General features: G+C 45.0%; 1 protein-coding gene and 1 non-coding gene across 2 annotated transcripts in view; both read left to right on the forward strand.

The window, feature by feature from the left end:
* Positions 1-779: 779 nt before the first annotated feature.
* LOC113457390 lies at positions 780-882 on the forward strand. Its single transcript, XR_003377978.1, has one exon. It is a non-coding gene; the product is annotated as a U6 spliceosomal RNA (small nuclear RNA).
* A 17,227-nt stretch (positions 883-18,109) lies between these two features.
* The window catches only part of Grip1 (glutamate receptor interacting protein 1), a 263,579-nt gene continuing 260,027 nt past the window's right edge, over positions 18,110-21,661 (forward strand). Inside the window, 2 exon segments of the mRNA XM_005357916.3 lie at positions 18,110-18,362; positions 18,365-18,451. Of these exon segments, the coding sequence (XP_005357973.2) occupies positions 18,200-18,362; positions 18,365-18,451 (250 nt within the window). The 5' untranslated portion in view covers positions 18,110-18,199.

Genomic DNA, 21,661 nt, shown 5'->3' on the forward strand with positions numbered 1-21,661 from the left:
CCTTTCTTAGGAGGTGGATGGTTAGGTCTTCTTTATCTCACAAGGTTCAGCTCTCTCCCCTCCTCTTTTGACTCCTTCACATCCTATGTCTACAGGAGGCCCCTGGAGGACAAAGTAGAAAGTTTCTCTGGAGCCAACTAAGGGAGGGATGGAGAAACAAGACTCAGAAGTTAAAGGGACAACCCCCAAATGAAGCTCAGTGTCTCCTGTGATGGTGAAGTTTGATTGTCAACTTGTGTGTCTAAGGTGATAATGAGTCACACCTTAGGGTGTGTGGAGGGTGCTTTTCCAACGAGGATTGAGTGAGATGGAAAGATCAGCCCTGCATCTGAGTGAAACATCCCATGGGCCCCAGGCTGAACCAAAAGGGAAAAGGGAAAAAGCCAGCCAAGAGCCATCCCTCTAAGTTGTTTCCTGGTCCATTCCCGCCACCATGGAGCCACCTACCTGAATGCCTTCTTTCTCATGGACTGTATCCCTTCCAACCTCCAGCCATAGTAACTTCACCTTTTGAAAGCTGCTTTTTGTAAGTAAATAATATATTTTCTGTCCCCAATTCTAATGAGGACCTGGTCTGGTCTAGAGGATGAAAGCAAGAGAAGGAAGAAATGTCTCCTTGATTTTAGCTTAGGAGACTAACAGTTTGGTATCTACGTTGACAAAGTGAAAGCAGGTGAAGAAGACCCATCCTGGGAAGAAGTAATTAAGTCATTCAGAACCAGAGATAATGGGTGTCCTGCATGCAAATAAGAATATGGCTGTGCTCACTTCGGTAGCATGTGCTCGTTTTGGCAGCACATCTACTAAAATTGGAATGGTACAGAGAAGATTAGTGTGGCCCCTGCACAAGACTATGGCTCAGCACAAATGCAGCTTCTCTTAAAAGAGAAATAGTAGTTTAAAAGCATGTGATATCCTCATATAATAAAAATGCTATTGTTCCTAGGCACAGCCTGGCATCTAATCTATGTGAGTTATGGTTTTAGTTTCTTTGCTCACGCCAGTCATGTCTCTCATGTGCTCTTTCCAGTGTATGCTCGGGTCTAGGTGTACATTGGCAGTGTAATAATTAAAAAATAATAACAGCTATCATGAGGCTGCATCATCCCATTTAGTAATGTGTGTCTGTTTTCAGTGCCTACTCCCTAGTTATTTTGCATATTGCAGTAAACATTTTAGATATTACTTTCTATATTTAACGGTATGTACAGAAAACGTTTCTATGTCTAGACTCTAGGCAAATCTAGATAGATTGTCTGGATCAATAATAAGAGAATCAATCAATAGCTTCTATTCTTATTCCACTTCCCTTTATTGAGGTGGGGATCTTAATTAGCATTTTCTAATTAGAGCAGTATGTTTGCAATGGTGACATGAAAAGTTTGGTGTTAAAAATGTCAGAACTTCCTGCAAAAAAACATAACAAACTTGAAAAGGCTTCGTATTCACTGTCTTCCGTCTTCCTTCCTCCTTCTATCCTGGAGTCTAATACAAGTCGCAGGGCTTTGAATGGACAGAGAAAGATGATGTCAGTGCCATCCGGCCCCTCTTCAGTTCCCTGCAGGAAGATACCCCTCCAGCTCACACCACACAACCTAAATAAACTCGATTCTGTATTTGCCCGCACTGAGCCCCAGAGGTCACCAGGCTAAGAGCCAGATGAATTGACGGAAGTTTGCCAATGGGCACATGACCTGTCCCTTCCTCTGTCTGAAGATACTGAAGATGCCATCACAAGTGTTTGTTAGGAGGTGTGACCACTTTATAGGTAGCTTATGATCGTGAAATTAAAACCTGCACTTCCTCCCCAAGGAACTCCAGAAGCTTGGCACACCCAAATATAGTTATCATTTTAAACATCCCTTGGAAGTCAGCCAAAGGTCACTCACATTTTTATGCTCCTCTTGGTGCAAGGAAAATAAGATATATGAAGGTCAAGAGAAAAGTTAGCTTTTTTTCTGTTTTCCCCTTTAAAGTTCATTTCTGGGGCTCAAGAGTTAAGAACACTTGCTACTCTTGTAGTGGACCAAATTTGGTTTCTAGAACCCACATAAGAGATCAACTCCATAACCCCAGTTCCTAGGGCTCTGCCTTCCTTTTCTGAGCTCTGCAGGCACTAGACGAGCATGCTGCACATATACGCCTGCAGGCTAAATGTTTGGGCACATAAAATGAAGATAAATATGTCTTTAAACTTTATCAAAGTTCAAGTCATTCATTATTCTCTTCATTGATTCCTTGCTTATTCCTGCATTCCTCCGTGAATGACTGTTCGCAGGGCGTCACGCATGCTGGATGAACTAGAACTACATTTGTCTCACACTCACCACAGGTTGACTCTTCACTTCAGAGCCGAAATCACCGTACAAAATCCAGAGCCACCTCTAGGAAGTGCACTTTATGACCCATTGAAATTAGAACATTCATTAATACCTTCATTCAGGGAGCGGTTTTTGAGCACACACCAAATTCTATTGGTTGTAAGCTTCCTAGCATCCCCCCTTGGCTCTAACATTCTTGAATTATTTTCTAAACATCTTTACCATGTTTGACTGTATTCTCTCTACTTTTAACTTATGTCCATGCTGGCCTTTAACTTTTATAAGGAACAGAAAACTCGTGGAATTTCCTTTGTATGACTGTTGTAAATTGTGTTTAGGTTGGTTTAGGCTGACAACTTACTGGTCAGGAAGCATATTAACATGACAGCATTCTGGGAGAGAGTTTTCCTAAAACTAAATGGACTTGCCCGTGTGTGTGCATCTGTCAGGTTGAGGGACCGTGGTTGAGACACCCCAAAGAATTTTAAAACCATGAAAGCTTTGATGCATTGTCCCATTGGGGTTTTTCCATGATAAACCTGCATCTCATTAGGTCCGCCCACATTGATGAGTTACATGGTGACTTGATTCTCCCTTCCCTTCTTCACTGAGTTCTGCCCTTTTCATTCAGACTTCATCTTCAGTGACCTATGATGCATGCTGTTTATCCTCAGTGGGCTTCTGCCTCCCCTCTGCTGCACAGACTCCTGTTCAGCCACCAAGATCCTCCTGCAGATTTCCCTCCTCCAGGATGCTCCCCCACAGGTCCCTCACGGCCCACTCTTAGCCATTTGCTCCCCTAAGATTCTCCTGGATTTTTGCCTTTATTCATCCAAGGAACACACGCCAACTCGCTTATTGTTACCTTCTTCAAGCAACCCCACATATATCAATTGCATTATGAAACATGCATTCACTGACTGGTACTTGCAGTGACCCACTTTTTCCTGGAGGCTGCTTGAGGGTGAAGAGCATCACACCCATGCCTATGTATCCAGTGCCCTATTTCATTTGGAAGTATTTGGTCTTAGACAGTAGCAGTACCCTGCAGTGGCTTTGAGTAAGATAACCTCTCACTTGCTGGCCAGAGCTTTGAGATTTATGCCCTTGGATCAATCCCATTAGCCATGGATGTGGACTAGAGCCAAGATCAGGAGCAGAGCCGATGGCTGACAAGGTGGCAGGATCATCTCCTCAAGTGTGGCCCTGAGCCCATGCTGTCTATACCTGCCAACTTGCAGCTAATCGGTGCATTTTTGGAGCAGGTGTTCCCTGTCCTATGTCCAGTTGCTCTAGAGCAGAGGGGAAGGGGACACCTGGTCACAATTTGTATAAACAGATGCTGGCTAGAAAAGGCTTAGGTTGCTGGCTGTGTCAGCCCTGTGTGCAGTGCATAGAGAAGCCTTCTCCAGGGTGCACAGCTCCTCTGCCATATGCCTCATGCCCTTCTCCATTCAGACAACCCAGCCAATTCCACAAGCTGACTCTCTTAGCTGCCCATTTCTCCTGTTGAAATCACGGAGATGTCAACAGTACAGCAATCTGAACGGAGGAGTAAGAAACCATTGTATTTATTATTCTAAGATGTTTCCATTCCTTTATGGCATTAATAAAGTAGCATTGATGGCCATCTATTAGCCTTCCAGAATGACATCAGGCTGAGTTTGGGTGTAAAAGTAAAATGTCGTGACCAGTTTAAACCATAGCTCAGCCTAGAACCGGCTCTGCGCTCACCCACAGCGTACCTGTTCACTGGGGTGCCTGTGTGATCCAGCATCTGCTTTACCTCAGTGACATAGAAATATCTTAAAAGTAGCGATTATAAGACTTACACACAGAAAATTAGAATAGCAGTCTTTCCGTGGATTGGGAAGAATATGAGATCACAGAAACAACATCAATAATTGATATCACCTCCGGAGTCAACAGCAGTTAATATCGCTGTTGACTGTGCAGCACCGAACACTCACCCTGTAATTAATACAAGACTTGCCGCTAGGTATCGCCTATTATCTTCCTTTTCAGTGGAAGAAACTGGTTCTAACAGATACTCATGACAATAAAATCATAGCCATATCAACATTTACTACTAGCAGCTCTGTGGTCCATCTCACAGACCATGTCAGAACAGAATTCAAACCTTGGTTTTCACAGTCACAGAACGAAGCTTCCTTGGGGAAGAGATAATTAATTTGCAGAAACTCCATTCTGTTTTGAGTCTAAAAGTAATCTTAAATGATTTTTTTCCTTTCTTTCTTCAAAACAAGAGCGCTCTTTGAAATTCCTTTCTGCGACTTCCCTGGGCAGCGCTCAGAGCTCACGGGCTATTGGGTGTAGTCTATTCCGAGCAGAGAGCCTAAGGGTGCCGTTCAAGTCAGTCATAGCGAGCATGGCACTTTTCTTCCAGCAGATGGCAGTGAAGTGACAGGGGACATTCTCTAATGCTCACAGTGCTGCCACCGGGGAAGCCAGAAATGTGGAGGAAATGTGACAGAGTTGAGGACCTGCAGTAGATAGCAGGGGCGTGTGTTCTCTGAAGAAGTGGGCCACCGATCCTCACATCTGTCACCACTTCTCCTAATCATTTCGTTTTCTGCAGCGCAGTAGTTATGAACCATGGAGCCTCCGTTGCAATGAGAGATGCATTCGGAGGAAGAGGAGAACTTTCGCTGTCCATGATTGCACCCATAAAGCAAGAAGTGTTTTGTGTAAGATGTTTAGCGAATCTGTGGTTCCTCTGGTATTTGGTGCACAGCGAGGCCATGGAGTTGTATGCATTTTACCAGAAAGAGCTCTTCTATCATTTGCCAGCTCCTCGGGTTAGTCTGAAGTTTCTAAAAACTGCGTTTGACTCTTTCCATTCTTTCTGGCTCTTCACCCATGATGATCCCCGAGCCATGGGGGTAGGGCTTCTCACACAGGTACCTTCTTCAGGGCCAAGCACTCCCCAGCTGCCTGGCCTCTGTACCTTGGGCAGCTGTGGGTTTCTGTGATGGTTTTGTCTAGTACAAAAGGGAGCATCTCTGGTGAGATTAGCAGATGCACTAGAGGGGGAAGGGAAGATTGTAAGCGGGTCAGAAGCAACCATTTTCTGGACACAGTGGGGGCAGTTTCATGTATGGATTTGCACAAGGTCTACCCAAGCTCAAGCCAGACGAAATTCCAGAATGGGGAGAAGAGGGCGTGAACTTCCACCCCTGTCTAAGGAGCTATCAGCAATTGGTAACTGCTGGAAGAGGGCAAACCAGTTTTCTTTAAGTGTGTAGCGCCCCCCCAAAAAAAAAACTTTAAAGAAAAAAAGCCAAGCAGTGGTGGTACACACCTTTAATCCCAACTCTTGGAAGGCAGAGTCAGGTGGATCTCCGTGAGTTCGAGGTCAGCCTGATCTACAAGAGTTAGTTCCAGGCTAAGTTCCAAAGCTACGAAGAAACCCTGTCTCAAAAAACCAAAACCAAAATCAAACAAACAAATAAACCAAAAGTATAGCCCCAGGTGGGTTGGGCAGTGAAGGCCACATGTCCATGAGTGTGGGCAGCACAAGTTACACTTGATGGATTTTTAAAAGGGCACCATTAGATGGATTAGGGGTGGTTCTGGGAGGGGATGGGGAGGGTGTTGTGCGTTGGGGGAGTGGGGATCACCTGAAAAAGCCTAAAAGTAATTTGTAGAAAGAGGACAAGAAGTTTGAACCCCTTGAGTCCAGGCAGGTTACAATTGTAAGAAACTTGCTAAGGACTGGGGGATCTGGGACATATATATTTCCACATTTGGAAAACGGGGTCCTGCTCAGTCCTCCTGAGAATTACAAAAACTGTAGGACCTAGGTGAGTTGAGCCTGTGATTCTCTAAGATAACGTCACAAGAGGGTCTTTAAAAAAGAGGTACAGGGTATTTTTGAACTATGTAGCTACGTTGTCATTTCTAACATCCCCTCGGGTGAAACCGGAGCATTTATAGGTCACGGGTGTCCCTTAAGCCACCAGTGTGATGACCAGTTAAGACATCACGCTCACATGTCATGTTCAAGACCTGGCTCTCTGTAACAGCTACTAAAGAGATGTTATTGTTGCCACGACAACAGATGTGGTGAGTCACACTCTAGCATCCCCCCTGTATTGAGGACTATTGTGAATATTCTTAGTAACTTCTTTAGCCTTCTTAACAGTTGAATGAGGGTAGGTCATTTGTGAATTTTGAGGCACTAACTTTGCATTTACTGAACGTTAGTTACCTTCTAGTCAGGGGTTTCTAGGTTTATATCTTGAATTAAGATCCTAAAAACTCCTATGAAATACTCAGGAAACTGAGGCAGAAGGCTGCCATACTGTCCAGCTTTTATCCTAGACTGTTGCCTCTAAGAATCTGGTTCTGCAGCCCTAACATTCTTGTCCCCCTCTCCTGTCTAAATCAGATGCACAGGAGGTGGGGTGCTCTTCAAGTGACCCCCGGTGTGGCACTTAGCACTGGTGTGGTCGTGGCACTTCTGACCAGACGTCATCTGCCTGGGGTCTGCTGTGAACTCCGGACTCATCTTTATGCACCAGCAGGCATGCTTTATTCAATCTCTATTTTATTTTTTTTAATCTCCTCGGAACCCAGCAGATCATAAATCCTTTGCTAAATGAGATTTCCAAATAATGGTGATAGATGGCCTTGTCTTTTGTCCCCTGACAAGCTTGACCCTGGCTGTCTTCACAGCAGTCAAAAGGGGCTATATCCCAGGAAGCACCTAAAAGAAAAAAAAAAAGCCACCGTTTAATTCTCCACTCAGAGTCTGAACTTCCCTCAGGCATCCTGAAAGTTTAGACAAGAGAAGCACACAGAGAAGGTGATAGATTGCAGCAGTAACGACAGAGAATTAGCTTTAATCTGCGCCAGTCCTGAGAAATCCATGTCTGGGGTGGGAGAAGGGGATGGTGACGGAGGAACATGCAGGGATTTGCAGAGTGCCATCATTTCCAATTCTGTTCGAGAAAGCCAGTGCTGAGATCCAAACCCTGCTGAGAGATTGATAATGGAACACCCAAGGAGAGAAGGTGGGGTAGGACAGGGTGTAAATTTACTCCGAAGATGTCCTGTGCTGTGAGTTATGTCAAGAAGTTCTCTAATATTCCACTTAAAAGATATTTGATTGTATTTCAGGGGGAAATTGGGCAGCTTTTCGCTGTTCACAAGTGTGTGTGTGTGTGTGTGTGTGTGTGTGTGTGTGTGTGTGTGTGTGTGTGTGTGTGTTTCCTCCTGTAAGTAGTGTTTTACAGGCTGGTTTTCTTCATTAGCCTGTGTTTGAGCACAATGTTTCATCGTTCTGGGGCGCCCTTTGGATAAAGCAAGCTCCTGAATGTCTTTCAATAAAACTAGTTCAGGTAAAGAGAGAAATATGGAGGAAAAGAGAAATCCTTGACGCTGTACGTGGGAATAGAAAATGTATGATTATTCAAAATAGCGTAGAAGTTCCCAGACTACCATACAGTCAGGTACTTGCACATCTAATTACACGGACAAAGGAAAGCCATGTTCATTGCAGTGTGATTGACAAGAGTCAGGATGTAGAATCAGCCTAAGTGTCCGTTGATAAGTGAGCCGATGTGGAAGATGCAGTCTATGCACCGGAATCGAAGGAAAAGGGAGCCCTGCCACTTACTGTAATGTGGATGAAGGTGAAGGCCATTGTGCCAAACCTTCTGTTTCTGTAATGACATACGTGATATAGTCAATTTACAGCACAAACAGTCTGCTGTAGTAGTGGTGGATATTCTTACACGTGATCATGTGTCCCCTGCTCTGAGCTGCAGTTAGTAGCACACCGCGGGGGTGGAGGAGCTAAAGAGATACAGCTTAAGCCGAGCACTCACCTAGCATGGGAAGACCTAGGTTTGTTCTCAAATAATCCAAATAAATAAGAAAGGAAGAGAGGGATGGAGGGAGGACAGCAAGTGTGTGGAAAAGAGAGGAGACCAGTGTCTCTGGTTCCACTGAGGACTCACGTCCTTAGGATCTACCTGTCAGAAGTTTCACCACTTCTAATATTGCCATCTTGGGGCTCGGGCCTTTGATATTTGGACCTTTGTGGTACAGCCAATGTTCAAATTTTTACGGGAAGTGTAATGCGGAAAATTTATAAAGATGAGTAATGCACGCCCCTGCTCGTCTGTGGAGTCTAAAAAGTCTAACTCGAGGAAGCAGGAAGCAGACAGTGGGCTCCGGGGCCTGGGAGACAAACGGGATGTTGGTAAACAGTACAAACCCAAGAGGACTAGACCCAAGGATAACGCTGTATTGTGGGGAGTGTGGATGCTGAATGTCATCAGCCTACCAGGTAACCGGGGCAGCCGAGGATATGTCAATTCATCCTACCAATCACCTCACAAGATGTGTGCATTTGCAAACCAACTCATGGTGCTGGTCTTTTGAACACATGCATTTATCTGGCTTACCATCTTTACCTTAGTAAACCTAGAAGGAGGGTCCTTTTGACTGAAGTTTTATTGTGAGAATCCAATGAGAAAATGTGAATTTCCCCAGTCTGTGCTCAGCACTCAGGACCTCCGGGGAACTGTAAAACCACGTGATGATGACAGTGTTAACAATAAACACAGGGTGGGGGAGCAGACACCATGACCATGTGTCTGTTCATTTTTTTTTTTTACTCTTATTATTTTTTTTCTCACTTTGGTCTCTCTTCACTTCCTCATTCACCTGTGAATTTGGCTATTGCCTGCCTCTGGTCCCATCACTTGGGATTCTCTGTTGAATTCTTGGGTGGACACAGGCTTTGTCATAGCTAATTACCCTTTGGGGGAGGGCTCCTGCAGGTTAATCCTCCCTGCTTTATAACGAGAAGGTGGCTTAGTCCATCTCTAGGGGTCTGGCTGCGTCTGGTCATCAGGTGTTCTCAGCCAGGGTGCCTTGGTCCTGGACCCCTTCTGATCCTCAGCTGCCCTCTGGTACTTGCCCACCCTGACGAGGTCCCAGTACACAAGATGGCCTGCCCTTGCTGGCTTCAGTGGCTCACACAGTTGCTATGACATCTAAGAATGGGGGTAATCTCATTTTAGGGTATGTCTCCAATTTGACTGCTTTCCTCTTTTCCCTAATTTCTCCAGCTCTTCTGTTTTTATGAATGTCTCAGCTTTGCCCCTTTCCTAAAGGCACGGTTAAAGAGGGCTGCCGTCCATCTACGCCTCGTCTCCTCAGGCAGAGATCAGTGACTGGATGCGTCATCTCCAAAGAGCAGTTTGTGTTATTTTCATGGAAAGCAAAGTGAAATATGTAGGCACTAGTGTTTAAGTGAGGAAGAGGTGACCTTCCAGTTGTTATAATGAACTCAGAAACAGAAGAAATGGTTCACAAAATCCTTTACAACGTGATGAAATGTGGATCTCTTCAGAGAGGCCCAGGAGTGAAATGGGCCCAGACAGGCCCATTTCCTGTCCTTGTTTATGTTTCTATGCATCCTACATACCAGCACCGAAGCCTCTTCACACACACACACACACACACACACACACACACGGGCACACACACACGGGCACATGCACGCTAGCACAATCCTCTGCTGGTCATTGGTTCGTTGTTGTGACAGAGTAAACCAAAGCACTGTTTTCTTCAAAGAAGAGAAGAGGAGACTCGATGATACTCAACTGACCCAATGCATGTGCCAGAAATGACAGTTTGGCCAGAGCCGGGCTTTCATTTATTAAGTAGAATTCAGGTCTGCACTTTGTGTTCTGAGTTAGAATGTCACCCCCATCAATGCACTCTCTGCTTGTTTCTGGAGGCTCATTGTCATGGCCACACAAAGATGGCGTCAGGAGCCTGACACTGAGAATTCTGCATCCTTCGATCCCTTTCACATTGTCCTCTTGGTCCCACATTCTACCTCCCCGACTCCTGACCCCTCCCCTCATGGCCATCTGTGGGACTTAACGTTTGCCTCTGAATTGCGTGTGTCGTATTGACCCCTGGTTTGCCCTGCTCCGAGGAGCAGTAGGGTGTGCACACTTCCCTGGATCAGAAGCGGTAGCTCTAAGACTTACCCTTCTCTCCTTTACTTAAGTTTTAGATTCTGTCCTATCCATAGGCTATATTAACGTATTCTGAAATGAGCTGGCTCCCTGTACTTTGTTCTCGGGGTGCAAGTGTTCTGTCTGGGGAGGGGGGCAGCTTAGCTCCTGGCCTACAGGATGCAGACCATCACAGTCGCTAGGAGGTCAGTTCAGAGCTGGTGCAGATGGGATGACTAAATGGTACATTCACATGCTTCCACAAATAGCCGGTCTTAAAGCAGACAGGCCATTACTGTGCTGTTGCATCAGTGCCGTGACAGCCCGTAAGTGCACATGCTAGGCCAGAGCCCGCACTTAGCGTGAATGTGAGTTTGTGTCTTGGTCACCTTTCTCTTGGTTGCTCTTGCTGCCTCGGAGCAGGGAAAACAAGCTGGCTTGTGGGTTTCCTCACAGTGGGCAGCAGCAGAGCTCTGATGAATCATCTTGTCAGGAGCACCAGAGATAAATCTGAGGGGCGCACAGGGTGCATTATCCCCCTTCCCTCCACAAACAGGCAACACACAGACTCCTCTCGATATGTGCTGTGCTTTCTGCTCACAGTGGAGAGGTTCTGGTTTCACATTGAAAGTCATTTTTTCACTATATCTCTTATATGCAATCTTTAGAAGTAGTGTCTATAAAATCGGGCCATTCTAAGGGAAGCCTCCGGTAACTTGTTTAAAGTAAATTTCTTGAGTATGGGATATATGTTAGGTGTGAGTCTATGCAATGAATAAAACAGATCCTTTTCCCCAACAGTCTTTCCCTCATTAAAACATAAAACCTTGTTGGGAGTGGGGAGAAGCTGTAAGCAAATCAATTATTGAAGTAGTGTGGTGGATGGTGTCTACTGATGTGGAGGGAATAAGCAGGGAATGGCGGTCTGACAGCAGAGAGCACAGGCAGAACTTGAAGGATCTGCCTCACTGGATTCTTTTCTAGAGATCCCACCTGACCTGGCCTGGTTTCCCTGCCCCAGTGGCTCCCCATTAGCTAGGTGCTGTAAACAGGCATGTTTCCAGCCTTCTTCCTGGGACACAAGGCCACCATCACACTCTGGGTCCAGAAAATGCATGGGCCAGCTTTTGTCTCTGCCCCTACCATTGTTTCATTTTGTCTGTAAGAATTTTATTTTAAGAGCTATGGATATTTTTCTTATCAGATCTTCTACTTTTCTTTTTAAAAAGATGTTTCCAGTTTTATTTTATTTTTCAAACAATCTTTTTATTTTACATACCAATCCCATTTGCCTCTCTTTCCGCTCCTCCCACTTCCCCCACCTTCTCTTCTATTCCACCCCCATCCACTGCTCAGAGAGGAGTGGGGAATCAATAAAGTCATATCTATTGAGGGAGGACCTAGGCCCTCCTCCTGTATCTAGAGTGAGTAAGGTATCCCTCCACAGGGAGCAGGCTCCAAAAACTCAGTTCATTCACTAGGGATAAATACTGATTCCAGGCCAGTGGCCCCCAAAACTGCCCCAAACACACTACTGTCACCCACGTTCAGAGGGCCTAGTTTGGTCCTGTGCAGGTTCCCCAGCTGTTGGCCTGGAGTCAGTGAGCTCCCACTAGCTTGGGTCAGCTGTTTCTGTGGGTGTCCCCATCATGGTCTTGACCCCTTTACTCATGTTATCGCTCCTCCCTCTCTACGACTGGACTCCAGGATCTCAGCCCAGTGCTTCCCTGTGGATCTCTGCATCTGCTCCCGTCAGTTAGTGGATGAAGGTTCTATGATGACAGTTAAGGTAGTCATCAGTCTGATTGCAGGGGAAAGGCAGTGAAGGCGTCCTCTCCACTATTGCTTAGATTCTTAACCGGGGTCATCCTGTGGTTTCCTGGGAGTTTCCCTGTTGTCGGGTTTCTTGCTAGCCCTCCTTTTCTTTGTTCCTCCATCATGTGCTTATTCACCAAGTAAGCATCACAAGGTCACAGTACAGAGCACAATTCAGGCTGTGGTCTTGTCCGAAAACAAGTGGAGGTTACCTCTAGGGAAGCATCTTCTAACTTGGCCCATATGGAGCAAAAAGAATGAATTTTGAATATTATTACAAGACCTAAAGAGTTATGCTCTGCTCAGGTAGTAGCTTGGACACTCATATAAATTGCTATGAGTGTTGGTCCCCGATTGTACCCTGAGACAGGAGGATTCTCCCCCGCTCAGTGCACGTACGCTGGGGGCCAGAATAAGGCAACTGCTGAACCAAGCACACAGGTCTTTCTTTCTAAGAAATACAAACCTCAGCTATACAGTGAATGTGCAGGTCTGGCCTAGGGTTTTGGCAGTCATAAATGGAATATGTTCAGAGGACTTTGCTGGCTAGTTTTTTGTCAACTTGACACTGGAGAGGAGGGAGCCTCAGTTGAGAAAATGCCTCCACGATAGAGCTGTATGCGAGCCTGTAGGGCATTTATTACTTAGTGGTTGATGTGGAGGGCCCAGTCCATGGTGGCTAGTGTCTTCCCTGGGCAGGTGGTCCTGGGTTCTAGAAGAAATAAGACTGAGCAAGCCATGGGGAGCAAGCCAGTAAGCAGCACCCCTCCGTGGCCTCTGCATCAGCTTCTGCCTCCAGGTTCCTGCCCTGCTTTCCCTCAGTTACTTTCCAGTAACCTGGAAGTGTAAATTGAAATAAACCCTTTCTTCCCCAAGTTCCTTTGGTCCTGGTGTTTCATCCCAGCCATAGAAACCCTAACTAGGCAGGGGTCGGGCGGGGGTGGGGAGTTCATACACTAGTGTCAGCCTACGGAGGAAGTCGGTGATGGTGTCGTATAGGAAAGCAGCTTTCCTGCTCAGGAACAAACAGGAAGCTGGAGGTGACTCAAGTCTAATTTGAGATGTCTGCGATGGGTGCCCACAGATGCTAGTATCAAGAATCAAAGAAGACAGTTTCAGAATAAGAAATCAAATTTGGGTTGATAAGCAAAAAGGAAGAGTCTTTTCCAGAGCCTGGGAATGGATTAATTGCTGAAGAATTAAAACAATGTTAATTCCCTACAAGGTTAGGACACAGCTTGAGAGAATTCTACCGTGGAAGGGTACCACGGTAGTCTTGTGAACCCTAGCCCCCACTTCCCTGTGGTTTGGCCGAGGAGACCATCCATCTTGTCACACAGAGCCACAGGGAAGAAGGCGTGTTCTGTGGCCAAATGCTGGCCGCATCATTTCCTTTCTACAGAAACGCGTGGTGGTTCTAGAGCCTGGCGCTGCTCTCTGGACCTGAGGACACAGGTGAAGTCGCGCATTGTTAGCACTTCACATGATCACACAGCAGAGGAGTGACTCCCCAGGGCACACAGCCAGCCGGCGCCTTCCGGCTACTCCCCATCCCTTCTTGACACGGTGCCTCCAGGAATAGTGCCACTGACCCTGGACCATCGGAAGAGTGGCTTGCCTCCAGCGTATCTCCTCTTCTGTTGCCCTCCCTAATTCGCACACTGAACATGTCTCACCACGCACTTTTAGCAGAAGATGCTGCTGTTCTAACTCTGGGATTCCCATCCTCCTCGTGTTCAATGTACTAATATTCTTCCTTTGGCACAGTGAAGGGCACGGGGTTCTGGACTAGGTTAGCAAGTGGCACAAGGGCTGGCTCTTGGGGCTACCGTCTTAAAATATAACTTGTCTGAATAACGCTTCCGAAAGGGCATCGTTGGGGCCAACTATTATTATCTGTGAGGGGAAGAAATCAGGGTACTCATTGCAAGCCAGCTGAGTATGCCCTACGCTGTTTAGAAGATAACCTAAATGTTTTGGGCATGTTGAGGCAACTGCCTTTGAGGAATACAAAAGTCAATTGTTAAAATAAGTAAACAAGTGAGATCTTTCGATTGTGCTTCCTATCAAATTTATGAAATCACTTGAAGGGATGGAGAGAATATTGTAATTTAATTATAACTTCATTCTCATGATATCAAAGAGTGGGTTATTTATCTATAGTTGATCTCATTTTGATTTAATTTTTAACAGTTTTCCAGCTGTATGTATATGGAAAGGAACTTGAGACCCTTCCTTGTCAGTTATCCAAAGAATCCGTAAACACAAAAATTATTTTGACATAGAAAAATAAAGGGATGTGAAAATTTAATCAACAAAACATATACAGTCTCTGTGTCCATATCCTTTGTTATGTGTTATGGTCACTTTGATTTTAATAACGCTGGCGTCCATGAGCAAGCCTGAAGATCTTGTTTTGTTTTGATTTTTGTCTATCACTCGCCACCTCATCTTATGAAGTCAGTGCTATTGAGATCATTTAAAATATCGTGACAGAAGATACAAGCCAGACTGAAGGGACTACTGTGGTAACACGTGGCCTGCAACGATCTCCCACTGAAATGTGTCTACCTCAGCAGCCACCTGGTTGTGGCTGTCGTCCTTCTGACTTGGGCATGGGCAGGGGTGGGCACCCGAAGGCCTAAGACACACAGTCTCTTGGCGCCCCCTGCCGGATGTAATGTGTAGCAGTCCTTAAAGGGTCTTCTCATTTTCTGTCAGAGGAGAAATAGTAAGAAAACTATAAATAGAAAGACTACCCAGGGCCGGATGTAGCTTGAGAAAAGATGACTTGCCTATCGTATGCACACTCTAGGTTCCATCTGTGGAGAGCGACGACGGCAGGGGTGAGCAATTTTGGTTCTTCTTGCTCTTAAATGTACACCAGCTGAGTCATCTGCCTGAGAACCCAGTCCGTACCTGAAATAAAAACCTGAACGCAGCTACCCCGGTGATGCTTAAAATTCTCTGTAAATGTAATACCCTTGCATTATGCCTGAAGAAAGCTGACGTTTATAGAAACCCTGAAAGAAGTTATCATTCCAAGGGATTAATCTGCTCCAAATCCGGCAAGCCTGTGTCTTTATATTTTGGGGCTTGGGGTTCATTTGTTCATTTGCTTGGTTTGCTATTGTTTTAAAGGCAGCAATACTCCTGAGCTGACAAAGTCATCTCCAGATTATCCTACAGCATCACCAGATACACATTGGATACCATTTAGATGCTTTATAATATTTTAGCCACTACTTGGTGCCCTTCAGGGAGCATGTTGTGAAATCCAAGCGACCTGTAAGGGTGAGCCACTCCAGGTGACCGAATGCTTACTAGGTTCAAAGATGCATAGCTATATTTAAACTTGCATGCACGAAATGTGGGCCACTCTGTCTTGCGGGCTCCTGGGAGGAGGCTGTGGACCAGTCTACCAGAATGCCTTGGTCCCTGAGACAGGCAGCTGTGACACAGAACAAGTTTGTCTTGGGGAGGCTCTGCTGATGCAGGAGTTCACTACTCTAGGCTCATTTGGACCAGTCGGAAAGGACAGAATGCCTAACTGGTGTAGATGTACCGATCTGAGAATTGTTCCAGGGAAATCTCTGGCTACTGGAGGGCCTGGAGTAGGAAGGTAGGAGATTCCCTTATGTCCAGGAGAGGGCATTCTCAAAGGGCTCATATCCAGTGTAGAACCTGAGCCTGCTGCTAGGATTAGCGTAACAAGAAGATAGCCCCTAAGGTGGAAAAGCCTAAGGCTCCCAGACTGCTCCAGGATGAGCTGTTTCTCCTCCAAGAAAACTGGATAGTTTATTTTTTTATATTTAACTTTATTTTATGTGCATATGGTATAAAGGTGCCAGATCCCCTGGAACTGGAGTTACAGACAGTTGTGAGCTGCCATGTGGGTGCTGGGAACTGAACCTGGGTCCTCTGGAAGAGCAGCCAGTGCTCTTAACAACTGAGTGATTCCTCCAGCCCCCAATAGCTTAATAGTTTTGAAGGTCTTTCTTGGGACCAGAGGACAGGGGAAACAAACAAACAAACAAACAACCTGGCTGTGCCAGTAAACATGGGAACTGTTTGACCATGTTAGCCTTAAAGAAGAAGCAAACTTGATTCAAAGCTGTGTGGTAGCAAGAGGGGCAAGAGAGTCTGTAAGATCTTGAGATTTATCTGAATAGACTTTAATAAAAGAGACCAAAGTAGTAACGTTCCCCAAGCAAGACTGTGTTAATACCACTTGACAGCTGTGTATTCTGAGAGCCTGGATTTGGAAAAGATGTTAGATTCGGGAGAGGATCGGGAGAAGAGTTAGCTAGAAATATTAACCTCACATTAACTAATAATCCAAGCCTCAGGCAACTAGGTTTATTTCTGAAGAAAAAAATATAAGGGACGTTAAAACATTTCTAGAGATGGCGTTAAAGGAACAAAAGTGCGAAAGGGGTCATTCTTTTGAAAATTGTGGTATTGAGCTATTTAAAATGTAGGAGGCCCACAGTCCATTTAACTTTGCCATTCCCGTTGGTTATTGGTAGCTGATGTAAAGGACCATCTGTGGTAAGAAATCCTGTTCCTTTCAGCTGTTTTCCTTACACAGGCTGTTTTTCTGTTGACCTCCACAGGGCAGGTGTTTGCATTCCCTATTGATGAATGGACAGTGCTTTAGATGAATGATATGGGTTTTATGAATGAAGATGAGATGTGATTGCTCTACAGACTTAAACATTCTTTCAATGTGCGTGTGCATGTGTGTGTGTGTGTGTGTGTGAGAGAGAGAGAGAGAGAGAGAGAGAGAGAGAGAGAGAGAGAACAGCCCTCAGGAGTAAGTTTTCTTCTTTCCGCCATGTTGGCCCTGAAGATGCCGCGCAGGTTGCCAGGCCCGGGCAGCAAGCACCTTCACTCACCCAGCCATCTCGCTGGCCTTTAAATGATCTATTTGAGTGGGGGCGGGGGTACTGAAGAGTAGAGAATAAGATTAGGTGAACAATTCTGGGAATATTAGTGAAGCAGCTTAAACAAACATCGATGTCTTTTCTTCAGAGTGGTTGACTAACTTCTGTTGCTGAAGTTTCCGACAGGCGGTCTGGTCTCCCTCGGGTCTGTGTGAACTCTTGGGAGAGATGTCTCAATTCTGATGGAAACTCCACAGCAGATTTCAGTTTGTGGTGACCGTCGGGAGTGGGCTGGTGCTGGAGATGAGGAAATGGGCTCCACCTCTTGTCACTTTGTGGGTGGGCTGTGAAGGGCTTGTTGCTTTCCTCTTCAATGGAGCAGAGCCTCTCCCGCATCTGCTGGGTAGCAAGGCAGTTTGATTGGCATATTGAGAAGAATGACCGGGGGGGGGGGGGCGGCAGTTTGAGAAACAGGATAATAAGATGCATTGAAAAAAGCAGTGCTTGGCTGTGTTTGCCTTTAATCCTGGTATCTTTAGAAACAGCCTTGACTCGGCTGCCCTCCGCCAGAACATTGTTTTGGGAAGAATGATGGAAGGGCTTGGGACTCCATCAGCTTGAACTCCACTCACTGGAATCCTCCCCTCAGCCTCTCTTGCGTTCCATATCCACAAACCAGCACCGCCTTGTCCCTCCGAGATCTGAGAAGTGCCCAGTAGACCTTCCCAGGCACATCCTCCCAGCTGTAGGCAAAACCAGGATGCTCTGCTAAATCCTCGCTGAGGCTGCCCTGCTCCTATGCCTCCCTTGTATGCCACTGCTGGGAGAATATAGTGTATGATACACACAGTTCTTCGTAAAGTCAGAGCACAGCATCTCTCGTCTTGCCTTTCACATTGCATGAGGCTCCTAAAGGTTATTGACTTGCTGCTGAGAAGCAAGGGGGTGAAGGGACCTGCCCTGGCTGGAATGCACAGTCTTAGCCCCGAAACAAAATGCATTGCACCGTGCTTAGTATTAGATTTATGGAACGGCTCCTCTCCCAGCCTTGTCCCCCACTCTGCTCCTATCTGGTGCTGTGTTGCTATCAAAGCAGCCTTACTTTCTAAGCCATTGTGATGGAGCAGGGGGAGGAGGCTGTGGCGGGCAGTGGTGGCGGCGGTAGTAGTAGTGAATGACACAGCTCTGCCAGATGACATGGAGCGGACCTCTGCATCAGCCTAGAGGAATTAAGCTGTGTCACTCCCCACTGGGACTACCTTTCTCCTGGTATGTGCGCAAGGAATTCACATGCTGCTGCTTGCCGCCGCCGCAGCCGCAGCCGCCAGAGCAGAGCCCCGAGTACACTTTGCCGGAGAGCAGGGAGGGAGAATGATAGCTGTCTCTTTTAAATGCCGCTGTCAGATCCTAAGGCGACTTACCAAAGGTACTGTGTTTTCCTTCTTGTTTGCTCGGGGTGTCTGTGTCTGCATCCCAGAACCACAGCCGAATGGTTTTACTTTCAAATATGACTGCCTTTTACAGTTTATTTTCGGGCAACAAAGAACTCGGGGAAATCTGTGCAGATCTCTCTCTGAGGTAGACTCCCAGGTCTGTGCTTCCTCAGGTCTTTCCTGCCTGGGTTCCTGCTGAAATTGGGGAAGGAAAAAAAAAAAAACTACTGTGTTTTTTTTTGTTTGTTTGTTTGTTTTTAATGACTTCATTCCTTGCTGCAAAGCGAATGTGTCTGGGTCTGGGTCTGAAGTTATTATGGGAAACCGTCATTTTGCATGCGGATTAACTGGTCAAGAGGACTCGGGTGTGCATGGCTGTCCTTCTGTGGTACACATGCTAAATGCACCTGGCAGCTTTGCGACCTGCACAGCTGCTCAGTCCACAGGATAATTGTTTATTAATTTCTCAAATCTCAGGAGCTTTTTCCCAAGATAGTTTTAATTGCACCTCTCTCTCTCTCTCTCTCTCTCTCTCTCTCTCTCTCTCTCCTCCCTCTTCTTTTCCCATTCTGTGTGTGTCTCTGTGTGTGTCTCTGTGTGTGTGTGTGTGTGTGTGTGTGTATGTGTGTGTTAGAAGTACATGTTCAAGTATGTAGATGATTCAAAATTATCTGGTCCTATGTAATATTTGAAGAAGTTTACTCAAAAATAAAAATACAATCATGGCTTCATACCTTAACATTGAAATTTATCAGCTTGAAATTGTCTCTCTTAGAACTCTGATGTACGGATAACATCTGTACAACACTTGAAACGCACGCTTCTTTGACATCAGCCTTGCTGTGGCCTCTGGTTTGCCTAGCACACATTCTACTTCAAAGTTAACGGATGGTTCCTTTTAATGATCTGGCCTTCTAAACGCGGAGAAGGACAAGTTTCTCTTGTCTTGTTTCCCTTGGATACATCGTAGAGAAAACATTACTGGAGAAAAAACTTTGGTGTGTGTAGAAAGACGTGGCTGGAAATGCCTTTCGTTTCCAGCCTGTAATCGAGTACTGCCAAGTAATTAATGGAGGTAATTATGTTGGAGAAGCCCTGAACCTATAAATATGGTAATGGATGCTATTTCTATCAGTTTAGCTTGACATATCAGAGTTCTTTGATCACCAGCAGTGCAGCTAAAAATGCAATTAATATTTTATTTGGCAGAAGAATGAGCATAAAGCAAATAGTGACAAATAGACCAGGCATCAATAACAGGAAAGAGAATAAATACTGCATACTAACTTACTGGGTGCATTTGAAAATTGTGTGGCTGGCAGAATGGCCCTTAGGAAGGGGAAAGCCATCCCTTTCAAATGAGGCTGTTAGCATAAGATTGTAAATTACCTTTGACTTTATCCTTTCCAGTTGGTTCAAACTTACAATTCTTGTTTGTAAATCATAATTAAAAGGCTGTCCTTTGTGTTAGAAGCTTGGCTAAGATTCTTAAAGACAAGCATCTTATTCTTAAAAGTTCTTTTCCTAATTGGAACTTATTTATCTTGGTGGTGAGAGGTTAATGGTCTTAAAATGATGAAGCAATATTTTTATTCCTATGTATCAGAAATTTTCTTAAAGGTTCTACATTCAAGGAAGGAAGTGAATCCAAATCATTTTTAACTCTTAATTTTTTTACACGTTTTTTCCCAGTCTTACAGAAGCATTAGTCTGCTGCATTGAAAAAAGATTTAACTTGTTTTCCAAAATAGTTGATAAATACCTAGACAATTGAGGAACGACATATAGATCCCCCCTTTTTTCTAGGTACTACTTCATACTTCCTCAAAATATCTTCATATATACTCTATTTGATATTTAGTGGCAACATCCAATACATCATGAAAATCTCTACTGGGTGTCACCTTGCCATAATGAGGCCATTCTCTGCGTTTAGCTGGGTATCCATTCAAATGCTTGCAAAATTAAAAGACTCCTGAGTAATATAATTCTTTGCCTTGCCAGTCAAGTGTTCAAGTCTCAACAATGCTACCTGTTGTTCCAAAATGACTCAGTGAGTTCCTGAACCCAACTGTCTCTTGGGTTATCATAATAAAATGAAGAAACACAGAGCTATATCCTTAAATTCCCCTTTTTGTATATTTGGGGGTCCAAGTGGGGTTGCTTTCCTGCCCGCTCTCTCTATCCACATGACCCTCACTCAGTACCCAGATTCATGCCTTGCTCCCACTGAGGACTGGACACAATCCTTTCTTTCCCAGATGCTTAGCCCTGTATAGGAGATACTTAAAAACTGTCTGTTCTAAAGAGTTAGATGTGTCTGTTTGAAAGAGGTAGAGCATTGAATTTTCTCGGTATTCTTAGGAAATGCGTAAAGAGCTTTATTAGACCTTGTATAGCTGCAGCCTACCTAGATCCCTGGGGCAGCAGGTTTGCCTTATGTCTCCAAAGCTACCTTGGGATGTATGGCTGACCACTCAGACAAAAAGAAATTATGGCGCCTGTATGTTTTCTTAATTCTCTTAAGGAGAACGGTGTGTAATTCAATGAAAAGTTTCCATATGGATATACCACATTCATAGTGCTTGGTTTCATCTTTAAAATTTTTTCTGTCTGTTGATCAGTTAGGAAGTATCTATTCAGAAACTTAGGTTTTTGTCTAGAACTGATGTTTTTATAGTAGAACCTGGACTATAGTGTGTTATAAGTGTATCAAGCAATTGTAGCCAACATATTATTGAATAACAAATAGTTTTCCTTCCTTTGTGTTATAATATGTACTTATTAATATTTATCTTCCATATAGATCTTTGAGTCACCCACATAGACACAATCTATGAGGACCCCACAATCTTTAGTGGGATACATATCTCAAGTGATCTTCTTGGATCTGGACATTGAATCATTTTTTTTAATTAAGGCTTCAAACAACCAATACGAATGGATGTAATTGCCTTTTCATGCCCCATCAGCAAATATAATAACCTTTGACCCCCGAACCTGCCACTGCATTGTGACAGGAACATTGACTCACTACGGGACCAGCCACTGTCTGTGTAGTCTGGAACTAATATTGAAATCTAGACGAGGCATGCCATCTTTTCCATCTCCCTCCCTCTGCAGTGAGCCTACTCAATCCCTAGCCTCGGAGCCACATCCCAAAATAACATTTTCTTAGCTTTCCAGAGACCTGTGGCGAAGGA

This window comes from Microtus ochrogaster, chromosome 24 (genome assembly GCF_000317375.1).
Source record: "Microtus ochrogaster isolate Prairie Vole_2 chromosome 24, MicOch1.0, whole genome shotgun sequence".
NCBI lineage: Eukaryota > Metazoa > Chordata > Mammalia > Rodentia > Cricetidae > Microtus > Microtus ochrogaster.